This window comes from Pithys albifrons, chromosome 18, assembly GCF_047495875.1.
Source record: "Pithys albifrons albifrons isolate INPA30051 chromosome 18, PitAlb_v1, whole genome shotgun sequence".
NCBI classification, from domain to species: domain Eukaryota; kingdom Metazoa; phylum Chordata; class Aves; order Passeriformes; family Thamnophilidae; genus Pithys; species Pithys albifrons.
Window position 1 is genome coordinate 12,501,059 of NC_092475.1, and position 15,082 is coordinate 12,516,140.

Below are 15,082 nucleotides of genomic sequence, written 5' to 3' on the forward strand. Positions count from 1 at the left end.
ACGGCAGCTGGTGCTGTCCTTTTCCCTGTAACTGAGAATAAAACAATGCCCGAGTATTGTCTGCATTGCTGGAGCGATGACATTGGACTCTCTGCCAAGAGAGCATCTAAAAGATCAATGAAACCCGGGTTTATTTATAAACGGGTAGTGTCATTTCTTCCCCAAAGTAATTTCACTTCCTTAGCTTTTCCACCAGACCTTTCCACGCCGTGAAGTGACCGTGGAGTGAGATATAAATACCACCGAGCCCGACTGGGAGAGGGGCAGCAGGACCAGCTGGTGGAAAACAAAGCACTGAACCTGCACTAGGCTGCACCTCTGTGTCCCTGAGCCGTGCCCAAACCTCTGCAGCACCGTGGTGGGGACCAGCCACAGGTGCTGATCCTGCTCTGCTGGCAGGGAGCAGGTCTCTGCAGGCACAGCCCCTGCACTGGCCGTGCAGGGACCCAGCAACTGCTCCTCCAGGGCCAGAGTCCCCCAGCACCAGGACCTGCTTCCTGTGGGAGCTTTGAGAATCACAGAAAATCTTGAGTTGGAAGGGACACACAGGGATCACTAAAGTACAACTGCTGGCCCTGCATAGGACAGCTCAACAATCCTACCCTGTCCCCGAGAGTGTTGTCCAAGCAATCCTTGAGCTCTGGCAGCCTTGGGGCTGTGATGACTTCCCTGTGCCCAAACACCCTCGGGGGAAGAACCTTTTTCTGACATCCAAACTAAACCTCCCCTGACACAGCTCCAGCCATTCCTTTGGGTCCTGTCACTGGTCACCAGAGAGCAGAGATCGGTGCTGCCCCTCTACTTCTCAAGAGAAAGTTATAGTCTTTTATAGGTTTATTTTACCTACCAGCCAACAAGTTGGTGGGAGCATGGACTGTGTGTGTGTGACCAGCTCAGCTGCTGTGCTGGAATGCTCAGGAAACTCTTGAGCCCAAATACAATGGGACAGGGGACAGCTGCTCTCTGCAAGAGTCATCCCACCAGGGCATATCCAGCCTAGAGACTGGATACCTGGAGTCAGACATTTGCTGCACTTTTGAGATAGAAAAGCCCATCTTGTCTGATGTGCCATAGTGAGGTGAAATCTCCAGTTGTGATGTGAGGACATGCAGGAATATTGCTCCTTCCTGGTGACAGCCAGTCTTGAGAAAGGTCCAAGCCTACCAGATCCCATGAAGAACTCTAGTGCCACTCCACCTTGAACAATTGTTCCCTGCCATGAGATGTACTGAGCTCAATCTCTTGATGACCCAGAGCAGTGTAGAGGACAAGCCCAGCAGTATCTGAGCCCGTGGTGAGCAGAATGCTGGGTCAATGGACCAGGAAAGTAGAACCATGGCCTTCATCAGGCCAAGGAAACAGCCAAAGCCAAGCAGGTCCCAGCCTAGTCCAGCCACTTCCATTGGCTTATGTCCTCAATACCACCTTAGTCTAGTTTTCCTTGGTGCAAAGGAGAAGGTGCATGAGGGATGGAGAGAGCAGGGGGCTGTGATGGGATCATCCCAGGGACTGATGCTCTACAGGCAGCTGATTTTGTGGGCTTGGTGTACATGTGCAGGACAACACCCATCCAACCTCCTGCTCCAAAATCTCAGAGCAGATGAAAACTGATGTGAAACCAGAGCAGCTGGGACAAAGCAGGGCAGATCCTGCCCACAGAGCATCAGAACCACAGCCCAGCTCTGGTTCTGATCAGGCTCTGCACCTCCTTTGCAGCCCCCAAGGCACCTTCTGGTCATGATTTCCAATAGCCACAATGTTGCAGGGTCTGTCCTGGCAGGCCAGGTGCAATTAAGGTGCTATTAAATATTCAGATGAACAGGGCAAGATTCTGTTTTGAAGTGCATTTCCAAAACCTCAAGCATCTTCATCAAAGGCTTACACATTTCTGTGATTTTTGCAGTGTTCAGTGCAACCTTCATTCCTTAACAGATGCTTTATGATTGCAATCCCCAGAACAAAACCCCTCCAATCTCAAAGCTGGTAAATTCAAAGTGAACAATCAAAAACTCTCCAATTTTCCCAGTCTCCAGGTGACCTCACTGTCTCCAACCTGCATGTGGCCTTGCTTGCTAACTCTGGACACTAATTTCTCATGCCATGTCTCTTCTAGGTACTTTCTCATTCCTGATACTCATTTCAGAGGCTTCCTATGTGGAGGGTCAGCCACCAATGTCCCCATGCTGCCCCAGCCTTGTGCATGGCAAGCTGTGAACCACTGCACCAAGGCAGCAGCAGCTTTGAGTTCATGAGCACCTCACCCCCAGCCAAAGGACAGCCAGCTCAGGATGGGACATCCAGGCAGTGCTCATGCTGGGAAGTGTCCAGGGAGCTGTGATATGGGGGCCTCCAGTGCTAACCCCATCCTGAATCCCACAGAAGTACCTTCCCTTTGGGGTCCCTGCAGTGGAACCTCCAGCTCACATGGGAGGGGCATGGAAAGCTGTGCTGGAGTGGTGGCTGCTGTCCCTGTCACCCTGCTGGGACAGGGCTGGGCGGGTTTGGGGGCTTGCTTTGGAGAGGGCCTTGCATGGCTAGGCTGAGCCAGAGGGACATGGCCGGGCTGGCAGTGCTGGCCTGTCATCTCCTGTCCTGCTGCAAGCAGACATTCCCACTCGATGGAAATATGCCCAAAATAGCCCCTCTGCAGATTGTCTTTATCTAATCAGCCGCCTTCTCACCCCTGTCCAGTGCATTTCAGGAGCTGATAGCACTGATATGTTAAGTGTGGAAACCTCTAGCAAACTGCCCGACAAGTAGTGTAATTCTCCTTCCTGCCACTTATCAGAGCCTGCTAATGGGAAACATTCCTCCTGGGGGTCAGGGAGCAGTGGAGGGATTTCTCTGGAGAGGGTGGCTGAGCCCCTGGCACCCTTCTGGCTCTCCAGGGCTGGGTAGTAGCTGATCTGACCACAAAACACTTGTTGAAGGGGCAGCTCTGCTGTCTGGTGCTGGTGGTGTCCTGTCCCATGGGGAGAGGCTTGTCCAGCTCTCAGGAGCTTGGCTGAGGAGCTCCATCCTTTTCCATCATGTCATGGGACACCAACACAAAGCAGAGAGCTATGGGGGGAAAAAAAGGGGAGTCTCAATGCTCAGGTGAGCTGGTCCCACTGCCATGGATGATTGTGCAGGGCTGGTGGGACATTCAGGGAGAGTGCTTGGGCAACATCCACCTAAAGCAAACTCCTCTCTGCTCAGGCCAAAGCCATGGGCTCCTTGCTGTGCCCATGGGGTTTTGTGGGAGGCCCACAGGAGCCCTCTGTGACCATTGCCCCACTGGGAATGCCCTGTCCCACTTGCCTGGGCAGGGCACAGGCCTTGCCAGTAATACAAGGATGAGCTTCCCACCACCCTGAAAACCACATCACAAACACCCCAAACCCATCGGAAGTGTCCTTCAGCAGCTGCTGGAGCAACCACTCCACATTTCCCCTTCTACAGATCTGCTCAGCCTTTGATGGACCCTGCTGGAACCTCTTCAAAGAGGGAGAGAAACTAGGGCGAACAGAAGGAACTGCAGAAGGAATCTCCGAAAATAAAATCTCTTTAAAGATAAGGCAGAGGAGGGGGTGAGCAGAGCGCAGGGCGAGTACATGCCCTGAGAGGAATGTGTGAGGCTGGACCAGCTGGTGGGTCTGGGCCAAAAGCTCATCCCACTGCTGGGGCTCTTGTGGCAAAGGTACTTGGCACCAGACCCACCAAAGGCCTCAGGTCCTTCCAGGGAGTGGGTGGAAACCTGACTCCAAGCCCAGGACAGAGGCAGAAGACCACCAGGGTAACCTCAGAGGGATCTGTGGTCCACCAGAGCCCCATGGCTCTTTAGAACTTTGGAACTCTGCCACCTTGTCCAGATTGAGCACCTCTCATGCCATGGTCAAGAGGGACCTCAGGAATGGTGTCCCCATAGTCTCCCCAGGGCAGTTGCACCAGACACATCGGTGGAGTCCAGCTCTGCACCAGCTGCTGCCAAATCCTGGTGAGGATCTGCACTTCTGAACACCAGCCTGGTGAGGAGAGCCTACATAGAAGGTGGGGACCGGCATCCTGTTTCATCCTAATGTGCTCAAAGTCCTTGTTCATGCTACAGAGTCTGCTCCATGGGAGCATTTGGATTCGTGGGGAAGTCTGGCACTATGCAAAGCCTGACATTGCACTGCACAGCCAGTGAAGGCAACATCAACCTGTCCCTGAGCCCAGTATCCTCCCTGCTGGGGCTCAAGCCACAGGGGACTGGTCTGGAGTCCTCCTGCATCCCATGAATCTCCCAGACTTCACCCCAAAGCAGGGTGGGAGGGCAGAGAACCCATGTGTCAGGGGGATGTGGAGGAGACAGCACTGGGAACCCTTGGGGAGTGTAGCTCTGTGTGTGCTGGATGGAAACACTGACTGTGTCTGAGGCTTCAGCAGAAAACCCCTCCAGTGCCTGGCTGGGATTCAGGGCAGGTGCTGGGGCTGCAAAAATCTCTCTGCAACCTGGGCTGTGTGCCCAGGCTGAAGCCACATGCCCAAAGCAGCCTCCAGTGCTGCTATTCTGGCCGTGACAGAGGCCACACCACATCCAGCCTGGGCACAGCACTGTGCAGCTAATCATTAACCACTCCCTGCCTCAGTTTCCCCTCTCTCAGGAGAAGACAACTTCAAGTTATTTAGGGGCATGAGGGGTGCTGAATGGAGAGCAGCAAACGCTGCAGCCACAGGCCCTGGTTCTCTGGGGTAGAAAACTCAGCACACTTTGGGTGCCAGCAGCTACGTGGCTTTTCCATAGGCCTGGCACAGAAGTCCCTGTGGCACGGTGGTGGATTTGTCTGGCCCCCACTGTGTCCTGTTCTCGTCTTGGGCAGTCCACGGTGGTCCTGCCAGGATGGAGATGTGCTCCAGGCTGGAATCACCTTGTTGTCTGCAGAGCCTTTGGGTGTCGCCTGGGAAAATGGTGTGCAGGAAACACAGAAAACTGTCTGGTGAGAGATGATGAACCAGGTCTAGTCACAAACAAAGCTCCCACAGCAAGGTGAGAAGTTCTGAGAGCAGAACTTGGGGGTCCAAGCCCTGAGGTCCATCTCGTTTTCCTCAAATGGCCAGGAGAGGCTTAAGCAGGGCTCAGTGGGAGTTTGGGATGCTGCAACTGAGAAAGACAGTGGCCACACACATCCCACCAAGCAGCAGCTCTCCTGGCAGGGTGCAGGGAAGGAGCAGGAGGACCAGCAGAGCTCTCACTCAGCTTCCCACCAGAGCCAGCAGTGCAGGCAGGCTGGGAGAGCTGCACAGCCTTCCCAGGCTGGAGTGTCTCACTCTGCCTTTGTACTCGCCTGACAATACAGGAATAAAAATAACCAGGCTGCATCTGCAGAGAGATAAAAGTGAAGTTTGCCTTTTGTGTCTGTCCGGGCAGTGGGACAGCAGCACCAATGGAGCTGTGTGGACATGACACATGGGAATTTCTGACATATCTTTTCCCACTCTGACCTTGACAGACACAATAAAAAGGGATTTGCAGCACACACACAGCCACTCAGTCCTAGCACTAAGGTTAGTAATACAGAGCATGTCTGTGTGCACGTGTGTCCCCCCTACTAACCCACTTCACCTCTGCAGGGTGGGTGACAGGGGAGGGTGGGACAGACCTGGAGCAAGAGAATTTTTGTTAAAGACTGTGTGTTTTGCCAAGTTGTGGCTACATTCGTGATGGCTGTGGCGTTCCAGAGCTCTGCTGTGCGATACCACATTAGATGGATATTAGAAAGCATGATCATAAAAGTGCTTCTCCAAGCAGCTGCCACACTGGCCTTCTAGAAGGGTCTTCCAAGGGATAATACAACCAGTCTTGTTTTTATTCTCCTGCAATATAACTCTGCAGAACAGACCCAGGTATTTGCAGAGGGTTTGTGCAGGACCTCAGGGCTCCAACAGGTCTATAAGCTGGGATAGGGTTTAGCTGAGTTTATCAAGAAAATGGGTGTTGTTGACCATCTCACCTAAAGGGTGAATGTGGATTTTGACACCAAGGCCCACCCAGCTGGGACTCCCAGTGCAGGGTTGACTGCAGCAGAAGGGGAAGTGTTCTGTAATTATCTCGTTGTTATAATTTTTATTAGCTAGTATTCTTGTCACTGTCTTCTCTCACTCTCTAAAATTAAAAGCATGTTTGGTGACTGTTGCTCTTGGTCCTCAACCCATCAGCGGTTGCTCTCCCCATGCACTGACTCCTTGTTCCTTCCTTCCTTTCGGTGTTCAGGTGTCTTTCACTCTTCCTTCACTGCTGCTACGTCTTTCTCCAGCCGGACAAGATGTCTATGCTGGACATGTCTGAGTTTGGGGAGGCTGCTCCGTACCTCCGGAAAAGCTACACGGAGCAGCTGAAGCTTCAGACAATCCCGTTCGATGGTAAGAGCCTGAGGCAGCTCAGCACAGCCCCCTGTGAGTGCCCTGAGCCAGTCCCTTGGAGCTCTCCTGGGAATCTGTCCCTGTCCCTTTCCCAGTGCTGCTCCTCAGACTCCCTCAGGGACTTCAGACTTACCCCCAGCACCCTGAGAGGGGAATTCCCTCAAAAGTGGGCAAAGCAGGTTTTGACTTTCCCCTTGTTTGCTGAGGTGTGGGTGGAGGTGGCTCTTCATCTCCCCCAACACTGAGGGGCAGGAGAGCTGAGGGGAGTGGGCTGAGGGACTGGTGTCAAAGCCTTCTCCAGCTGCATTTCATTTCAGAGGTGTCCTCTCTGTCCCAGCCACCCTGCTTTTCCTTGGCTTGCTGTGCTTGGGCTCCAGGGCCCAACTGGCTCCTCTCAGCTGGGTGAACAAGGAGTGTGTTTCTTGCTCACATTGTCCTTTTAATGATGGTCTGAGTTCAGGCACACATGAACGGCAGATTTCTGTCAGGCTAAAAGGTGATCCCAGCACAGTAAACAGCTTCCAAACACAAAGAAGATGAAGAAATCCCAACTCCTATGACCAAGAACGAAGGGAGGAATAACCACTGTCCTTCCATATTATCAGACTGCATTTATGTGGCTTTCAGTCGACAATTTCAATTGGTTTCCTACATTTCAACCTGTATGTCTTCCCTTCCCTTCCATTTCCCTTCCCTTTCCCTTCCCCTTCCCTTCCTTTCCCTTCCCTCCTCCAGGAAAGAAGCGAGCGTGGATCCCAGATGAGAAAGAAGCCTACATCGAGGTGGAAATCAAAGAAAGCTCCGGTGGCAAAGTCACTGTGGAAACCAAAGACAAAGAAGTAAGCAAAATACCTTTCCTTTTCCAAGGGAGAGCAAGTGTTTGTGGAGGGGGGATACGTGTGACAAGATCACGCCTGAAACGAGGAGCTCCTGCTGATAACCCCGTCCCACTGCTGATGGGTCATGCCCCGGGGGGACACACATCGCGCTGTCAGGACACGTAGGCCAGTTACTTGCCAAGAGTGGCTGTGGTTCAGCATCCCCCTATGGGGTGTTGGCCGTCAGACACGGGTTATCGTGACAGAGCGAGGGGACAGCCGGGCTGGTCCTGCCCAGCCCTTGCAGAGGCAGCAGCGGCCCCAGCGCAGCCCTGGGTGATGCTGAGCCGCTGCCCGGCTGAGCCCGCAGGTGTGAGAGTACAAGAAGGTACAAGAGAGAGTACAAGAGGTAAGAGGCCGATTGGCCAATTCCTGCTCCTTTGAGCCTGGATTTGCAGCGGGAGAGCAGGCGCTGGGCACAGGGGCAGCACAGGTTGTGTGGTCTGAGGCTTCAGCTTTCCAGCTGTGGGAGGGAGGCAAAGCCAGCAAGAACCAGCTGGTATTTGTCAAGATAATATCCAGCACGATTAGCCGCAAATGAGCTTAATTAATATTCCTTTCTTGGCTGTGGGAGTCTCATGATTCTGCAACTTCATTGCAGAGCAGAGACACACTGGTGTGAAATTGGGGAAAAGAACAAGCACTTGACCAGGCAGCAAATAGCAGATCTTATTATTTTTATCTCTCTGTTAGTCAGAATTGCACTGAGAAGTGCTCATGTTTGCCAAATTTAAAAGAAATATGTATAATCATCTTTGAAAAGTGTTAAGGCTCTGAAAATAATTTCGAAACTGAGAAAACGAATAAGGAGTTTTGTCCTCTCCAAAATAAGATTTATTGGGGAGGGGTATAAATTTTAAGTTTACTCTGCTGTTTAGAACGTCTTCACCTTCAGAGAGCAAACAAATTTTCAAATCCTTTTTGCTGTTCCCCCTTGAAACTGTTTTTTTTAAACAATTTGTCAGGGATTTACAAAATCAGAAACTATATCAGCTCTCCCTGGGTCAGCATTTTCAGCAGAAACAGTTTCAAGAGACATAAACCCACCCTTATCCTTCTGTGTACCCTCCCGCTTTTAACACCTAATACTTTTTAACACCACGCACTTCACTCATAAAAAAACTCTCTCTGAAAGGTTTCATTTCATCTTTATTAACAAGACCAATTGCTAAATCCAGCTTGTCCCATCCAGGCCAGATCCGTAACGCGATAGTTTCCCTGTGCTTGGCTTCGTGGGATTAAATAAATCCAGTTTGAAGTGAAGGGGTACAGGCTTCAGCTGTTTGCCCAAATACCCAGGGACTGTGCTGCCCCAGGCTGTAAGAAGAGCACAGGATGGGGGTGTCAAGCACATTGTGGGGGGAAAAATATTGTTGCCCCCTGGCTTGGACCCCCTTCTCTGTCAGGCTCAGCCACAGCCCATCTTCCTGAGGAGCAAGGGAGGAGGGCTGGATTGTCCCAGCTGGGCTCTCTGTCTGGGTGCTGGTGGGGCTCCCCTAGCCCTGTCGCCCCAAAACAGAGGGCAGCAGGCATGGGGTCAGAGTTGTCCCCAGCATGGGACGGTCAGTATGTCCATCCACCTGGCAGGTGTTGGGGTGGAGGGTGTTTGATGGGGTTGGGGTCCATCTGATGTGCCCCCACTCCTCTGGCAGACGCGGGTGGTGAAGGAGGATGACGTGCAGCCCATGAACCCCCCCAAGTTCGACATGATTGAGGACATGGCCATGCTGACACACCTCAACGAGGCCTCTGTGCTCTACAACCTGAAGCGCCGCTACTCCCACTGGATGATCTATGTAAGCCCACAGCACCTGGGGGGGCACTCTGTGCAGTGCTGGGGTGAAGGGGCATTGGGACACCCCTCATCCACCCATCTTCCCCCTGCAGACCTACTCGGGACTCTTCTGTGTCACCATCAACCCCTACAAGTGGCTGCCAGTCTACACAGCGCCCGTGGTGGCTGCCTACAAGGGCAAGCGGCGCTCGGAGGCTCCCCCGCACATCTACTCCATTGCTGACAACGCCTACAACGACATGCTGCGCAGTAAGCCCTGCCCTGGGGACGCCCATCCCGGGCTGCCTGTGCCCCCCGGGGCACGGCTGGGGTGGGCAGCACTGCTCTAATGCCGCCTCCTTGTCTTCCAGACCGCGAGAACCAGTCTATGCTCATCACGTAAGTGCCCCTCGACCTTCCCAGTGCAAGCAGTCGGCACTCCGTGTGCTTTGCTCCCAGGGCAGCCCTGGATGGGCACCCTGTGCCCAGTACGCCCCCCCCCGGCCGTGTCCCCCCCACCCTGGCAGCTGTCACCCTTCCCGCCCAGGCTGTGCTGTGCCAGCTGACAAAGCCCCGTGGGCTGGGCAGGAAGGCTCCCCCACACCCCAACAGCTGCCAGAGCTGCCATGGGGCACCCAGGCTGCCAACATCCCCCATGAGCCAGGGGCAGGGAGACAGGGAGGCATTGGGAGCCAGGGGCAGGGAGACAGGGAGGCACTGGGAGCCAGGGGCAGGGAGACAGGGAGGCATTGGAAGCCAGGGGGAAGGAGATACTGAGGCATTGGGGGCCAGGGGGAAGGAGACATGTAGGTATTGGGGGCCAGGGAGAAGGAGACATGGAGATATCGGGAGCCAGGGAGAAGGAGACATGGAGGCATTGGGAGCCAGGGGGAAGGAGACAGGGAGGCATTGGGAGCCAAGGGCAGGGACACATGGAGGCATTGGGAGTCAGTGGCAGGGAGACATGGAGGCATTGGGAGCCAGGGGGAAGGAGACAGGGAGGCATTGGGAGCCAAGGACAGGGACACATGGAGGCATTGGGAGTCAGTGGCAGGGGAGACATGGAGGCATTTGGAAGCCGAGGGAAGGAGAGAGGGAGGGATTAGGAGCCAGGGGGAAGGAGACATGGAGGCATTGGGAGCCAGGGACAGGGAGCCAGGGAGGGACAGGGAGCCAGGGGGAAGGAGACATGAAGGCACTGGGAGCCAGGGACAGGGAGCCAGGGAGGGACAGGGAGCCAGGGGGAAGGAGACATGGAGGCATTGGGAGCCAGGGGCAAAGAGACCAAGGCCGCAGGGAGATGGCGGCCAGAGGGGTAGCAGGGGGGTTGGAGGGTGATGTGGGAGGGTGTGGGCCAGGTTGATTTCAAGTGACATATAGATAAGGGCTATATAAAGGACTCTAAAGGACCCTTGGCCACTGCCAGGAGCCACGGACATTTTTAGCCTCAGCCATGGCCTAATTAGGAAAGGCAGGGGCTGCAGAGAGATGCTTGGCGTGTGTCCGGTGGCGGCTCCACTCCCCTCTCCCCCCGGCTCTTTGTGATCTGGGATTACAATGGGAGAGCAGCTAACTATAGGGATGAGCTCAGCAGGGCCTGCTGGCCACCCACAGCCCATGCCGGGTACGCCAGCCTGTGCCACCCAGCATGGTGCCCCTGCTTTCTCCAAGACACCCCAGCAAAGCAGGGCGTGCTGAAACCACCCCAGTGGGATCAGGCGAGGCTGGTTCCTGCTGATCCCAGACAGCTGAAGCCCCGGGGCCAAGGCTGTCCAGCCTTGGTGGGCGCCGCCACCTCCTGCCATGTCTGCGGTGGGCAGCTGAGCCCCCGCGGCACCTCTGAGCAGTCGGGCACAGCCCGGGGGACACGGCGAGGATGGAGATGGGGTTGTCTCCAAAGGCAATCCCCAAAGACAAAGTGTCCCCAGACTGGGGGGATCAATGGCTCCAGCCTCCCTGCCCCTTGGGGGGTCCTTGGCTTCTCACTCGTGGCAGGTGTGTGGGGTCAGCTTGGCAGGGGCTCCGTGGGAGTTGTGCCTGTTCTGGGCTCCGTGGGAGTTGTGCCTGTGCTTTGCCTCATGCCCTTGATCTGTATTTCTGTTACTCTAAGCGGAGAATCTGGTGCTGGTAAGACTGTAAACACCAAGCGGGTCATTCAGTACTTTGCCATTGTCGCAGCCTTGGGCGACACACCGGGCAAGAAATTAGTAAGACCCTCTTTTGAAACAAGTTCTTGCTGTTTTCTTCCTTTCTTTTTTTTTTTTCTTTTTTCTTTTTTTTCCTCCCCTCCCTCTTTCTTCTTTTTACTGTTTCTTCCCCCAACTTTCTGCAGTTGGAAGTGTGTTTTGGACTGACCCACCCAGGGCTTGGCTTTTCCCTGACTTTTGAACAAGCAAGGCTTGAAATTATTCTGCCCAAGGGGAAATGGATTTTTTTTTAAGTGGCTGCTCAGTCTGTGCAGTCTGGAAGAGGTGCTTTAGGTGTTCTCTTTCTTTTCTCTTCCCTTTTCAACACCCCACCAATCTTAAAGAGCATTAAAAGGATGGAGTAAACCTTCCATTTCCCACCTTGCCTCTTTTAAGCCTTGCTTTTCAGCCTTTTCTCCTTTTTTTCCTCCTCTTGTTCATTTTGTCCCTTTTCTACCTTGTGCTTTTCTTGCTCTTGTTTTGATTCTTGCATTTCTTTGGTGCTGGTTTTTTTTTGAGCTGCCCTTGCAATTGCTTATTTCTTCTGGATACACTGAGGCTCCAGCCTGCTTTTCCCTCATGGAAGCAAACTGGTTGCTTTAGGTATCAAACAAGCAATATTTCAGCATTATTTTATTTCCTCTCCTTTGGGTTTGGATTTAACTGTTCTTGCTTTTTGATGCATTTCTTTATATTCTTGAGCTAATCTATTTAACAACTTTTTGGCATTTCTTACAGAGTTTAATCCTCCCTTTTTTTGTTGTTTTTTCTTGGACTTTTTTTGGCACTAAATGGTCATGCCCTGCTTTTCTGACCATGCTTCTTGTGGCTCTTGCCTGGCTTTCCTGGATTTCTAAAGACAATTTTCTTTCCTTTCTCTAGGCAGCTCTTGCCACTAAAACTGGGGTAAGTGTTGTGGACTCTTTAATGCTGAGGACAGAGTTCTGCTGCACCACAGATCTAGGATGGGGTGATGTGTGGGGCCTCTGCCATAGGTGTGGGTCCAAGGGCTGCCCCAGCACCTGGGCAGTGTTTAGTCCTCCCCTTGGCTTTGTATCTCCCACCTTCCCACAGCTGGAAGCTTTGATGTTTCATCTCTTAGTGACTCTCTGTCTTCCTGACTCCAGCCTCTCCTGCAAGGGATCATTACTCTTCAAACACTCATTTCTAACCAGCACAGCTCCTCTAAAGAGGAGGTGAAGCCTCCACTCTCTGAAGGCTTTAGTGTGTTCCTCAGCCTCCAAGTCCAGCTGAGGCTGGTGGTGAAGAGGGGCAGGGGAAGACCCTCTTTGCTCTGGCTGCAGACCAGCACTCTGGTGATGCCAGGACATGCCACTCTCTGCAAAGCCCTGAACTGCCCCAGCCCACCACACTGCAGCTGATGTCCTTCTCTGGGGTACATTTTTGAGGCGCTTGCTTAGCCCCAAAGAAACCAAGCAAATGTTCAGTCTGTGGCGCTTCCAGCACCCCAAGGGCTCGGCCCTTTCAGCAGCTCAGTCAAACATCCTCGGCCCTCATTTTCCCTGAGCCTTTAGTTGATGCACAGCCTTTCTGGGGGATTTTCATTATCACACGAGTCTCAGACCACTTGGGCAAACTGAGAGTGAGACAACTGTGGGGCTGAATCTGTGGGTGCCAGGGCTGCCCCCACTGCATCTCACAGCCCAAGCAATTTTAGATCAGGTTGAATTTAGAGATAACAGATCCAAGGATATCCAGGTGACCAGATACAGTTTGTTGGTAACAGTGTTTCAGAGCTGCTCCCTCTCTCTTTGCCCTTCATGTGCCTGGAGCTGCAGAGGTGGAGAGCAGTTGTGGGTCCAACTCTGGAAAGAGAGTGAGGCTCTGGGTGGGCAGAGCCCAGAGTATTCCCCACCTAAGGAAAGCCCTATGGATTGTAATGTGTCAGAGCATGGGCAAAAGCTCTCACAAACAATACTGCAGGTCCCAGTGCCACCAAACTCTATTGCTGTTGTCAAACCCCACCATCCTTCGTGTGGTTTGGCACCAGTTCCTTGCTTCTCTCCTCAAATTCTTGTCCTCCTTTACCTGCATCAGGCATAGGCTGCCTCTTTACCTGGGAACTGGGCATGTGAAACATGAATGGAAAAACAAGATTAAGGGAAAATTAAACCCAGAGTTTGCTCAGGAGAGCTCCAGTGTGTCCAGCAAGTCACACCAGCTGGACCTGTGGTGTGTTCCCATCACACCAGGACCTTGCTGTGCATGTTGTCAGTAGAAGGAGCTGTTGATCCAGGCTGCTTTAATAGATCTCTTCTTTTCCAACCTGCTGTGATGTGAATTGTCCAAGACTTTGGTTTGGTGGAAGGCAAATTGTCTGACAGTCAGAGAGCCTGAAATGTTTCTGACTGTTTTGATGACATCATGCATTTGCTCTTGGTTTTCATATTGTGGCTCCTAAGAAAGGGGCTAAGGGCTCTGTGTGCAGAGGGCACAGTAGCCCTGGGTCTACAGAGGGACCAATTCAGGCCAGGACAAGTCCACAGAGAGCACTGCTGCAAATCCCAGCTCTACTGATCCCTAAACTCAGCATGTGCAGGCTGGAGATTTACTCATTTTGGGGTAGGGAAAATGTTCTGCAGCCTACTCTGAGCTCCTTCAGCCTCCCTAGTGAGATGACCTGTTTCAGGTGAGCTTGAAAACAGCTGCAACAGCTCAATCAGTGGAGACCTATCTTAGATGAGATTCCCAGAACAGCCCCATTGCCTCCTGAGACAAGGAGATGCCTCAGGAGCAGCAGGCTCTCAAAAACAGCTAACAAGGCTAGCAAGGAGCCCCTCTCTCTGCTCCCTGTGTTGATGGTTATTCATCCCCTCTGGCTCAGTGGGGCCTCACACATCCTTTGGTTTTGTTTCCCAGGGCACCCTTGAGGATCAAATCATCGAGGCTAACCCAGCTATGGAAGCTTTTGGCAATGCCAAAACCATAAGAAATGACAACTCCTCGCGTTTTGTAAGTGCCTCAGCAGGACAGAGAGCTGGGAATGTTTCTGCAGGGTGGATGTATGGCTGGTGGCTTTGTGGCTTTGTACAGTGGGAGCCCAAGGCACGAAGCAGGGAGCTGGATCTGCTTCCTGGTGGGGTTGGACTGCCAGGGCCAAGTGGTTTTGGTTACACCAGTGCAGCAAACAGTGGCCAGCATGAGTGACCCTGGTGTAACAGGAGATGTCCCTTACAGGATCCAAGTTGAGAGGAACAGTAAGCACAGCCTGGAGTGCTGGGGCTGGCACAGACAAGTGTGTCCCTTGCAGGAAGCAGCATTGTTTTTCTAAGCCCAGCCTGGCTCTGCCCTGGGCTGCAGAGCTCCTGTGCCTTAGAGGGGAAGAAGGCACTGCGTGGGTAGACCCTCAGCACTCCACAGAGTGGGGACTGAAGGCAGGTTCAGTACCACCCCACCCCACCCCACCCCACAGAAGTGCTTAGTGTTAAGAACAGGCCTGAGGACAGGGATTTCTCTGCCCTCAGTGAAATTTCTGCCTGCTTGGTATTCAAAACCTTGGGCAATGCTGTCTGAGCCTCTGCATGTTACAAGCCAGAGAACTTCACTCCTCTGCTGCTCACAGAGCCCAGTAACTTGCTTGGCATCAGCAGAAGCCCATGAAGTGGGACATTAACTCAGTTTCTAGGGGCTGTTCAGAATTGTACCTGTGTAGCCAGGTCCAGAACTTACCTCCTGCACATGTTTTCAGGGCAAGTTCATCCGGATCCACTTCGGCCCCTCCGGGAAATTGGCCTCTGCAGACATCGACATCTGTGAGTAGACACGTGCCAGCTGCAGGGGGAGGGAAGTCATCCCACTGTTTGTGCTGATGCTGGGTCAGCTCTGGGAAAGAACAAGCCCTC

General features: G+C 53.1%; 1 protein-coding gene across 1 annotated transcript in view; it reads left to right on the forward strand.

Moving 5' to 3' along the window:
- Positions 1-6,284: 6,284 nt before the first annotated feature.
- The window catches only part of MYH7B (myosin heavy chain 7B), a 31,541-nt gene continuing 22,743 nt past the window's right edge, over positions 6,285-15,082 (forward strand). The window contains exons 1-9 of the mRNA XM_071573253.1: positions 6,285-6,381; positions 7,117-7,220; positions 8,912-9,055; positions 9,147-9,303; positions 9,405-9,432; positions 11,144-11,240; positions 12,102-12,125; positions 14,100-14,192; positions 14,929-14,992. Coding sequence (XP_071429354.1) covers positions 6,285-6,381; positions 7,117-7,220; positions 8,912-9,055; positions 9,147-9,303; positions 9,405-9,432; positions 11,144-11,240; positions 12,102-12,125; positions 14,100-14,192; positions 14,929-14,992 — 808 coding nt within the window. The remainder of the gene's footprint in view (positions 6,382-7,116; positions 7,221-8,911; positions 9,056-9,146; positions 9,304-9,404; positions 9,433-11,143; positions 11,241-12,101; positions 12,126-14,099; positions 14,193-14,928; positions 14,993-15,082) is intronic.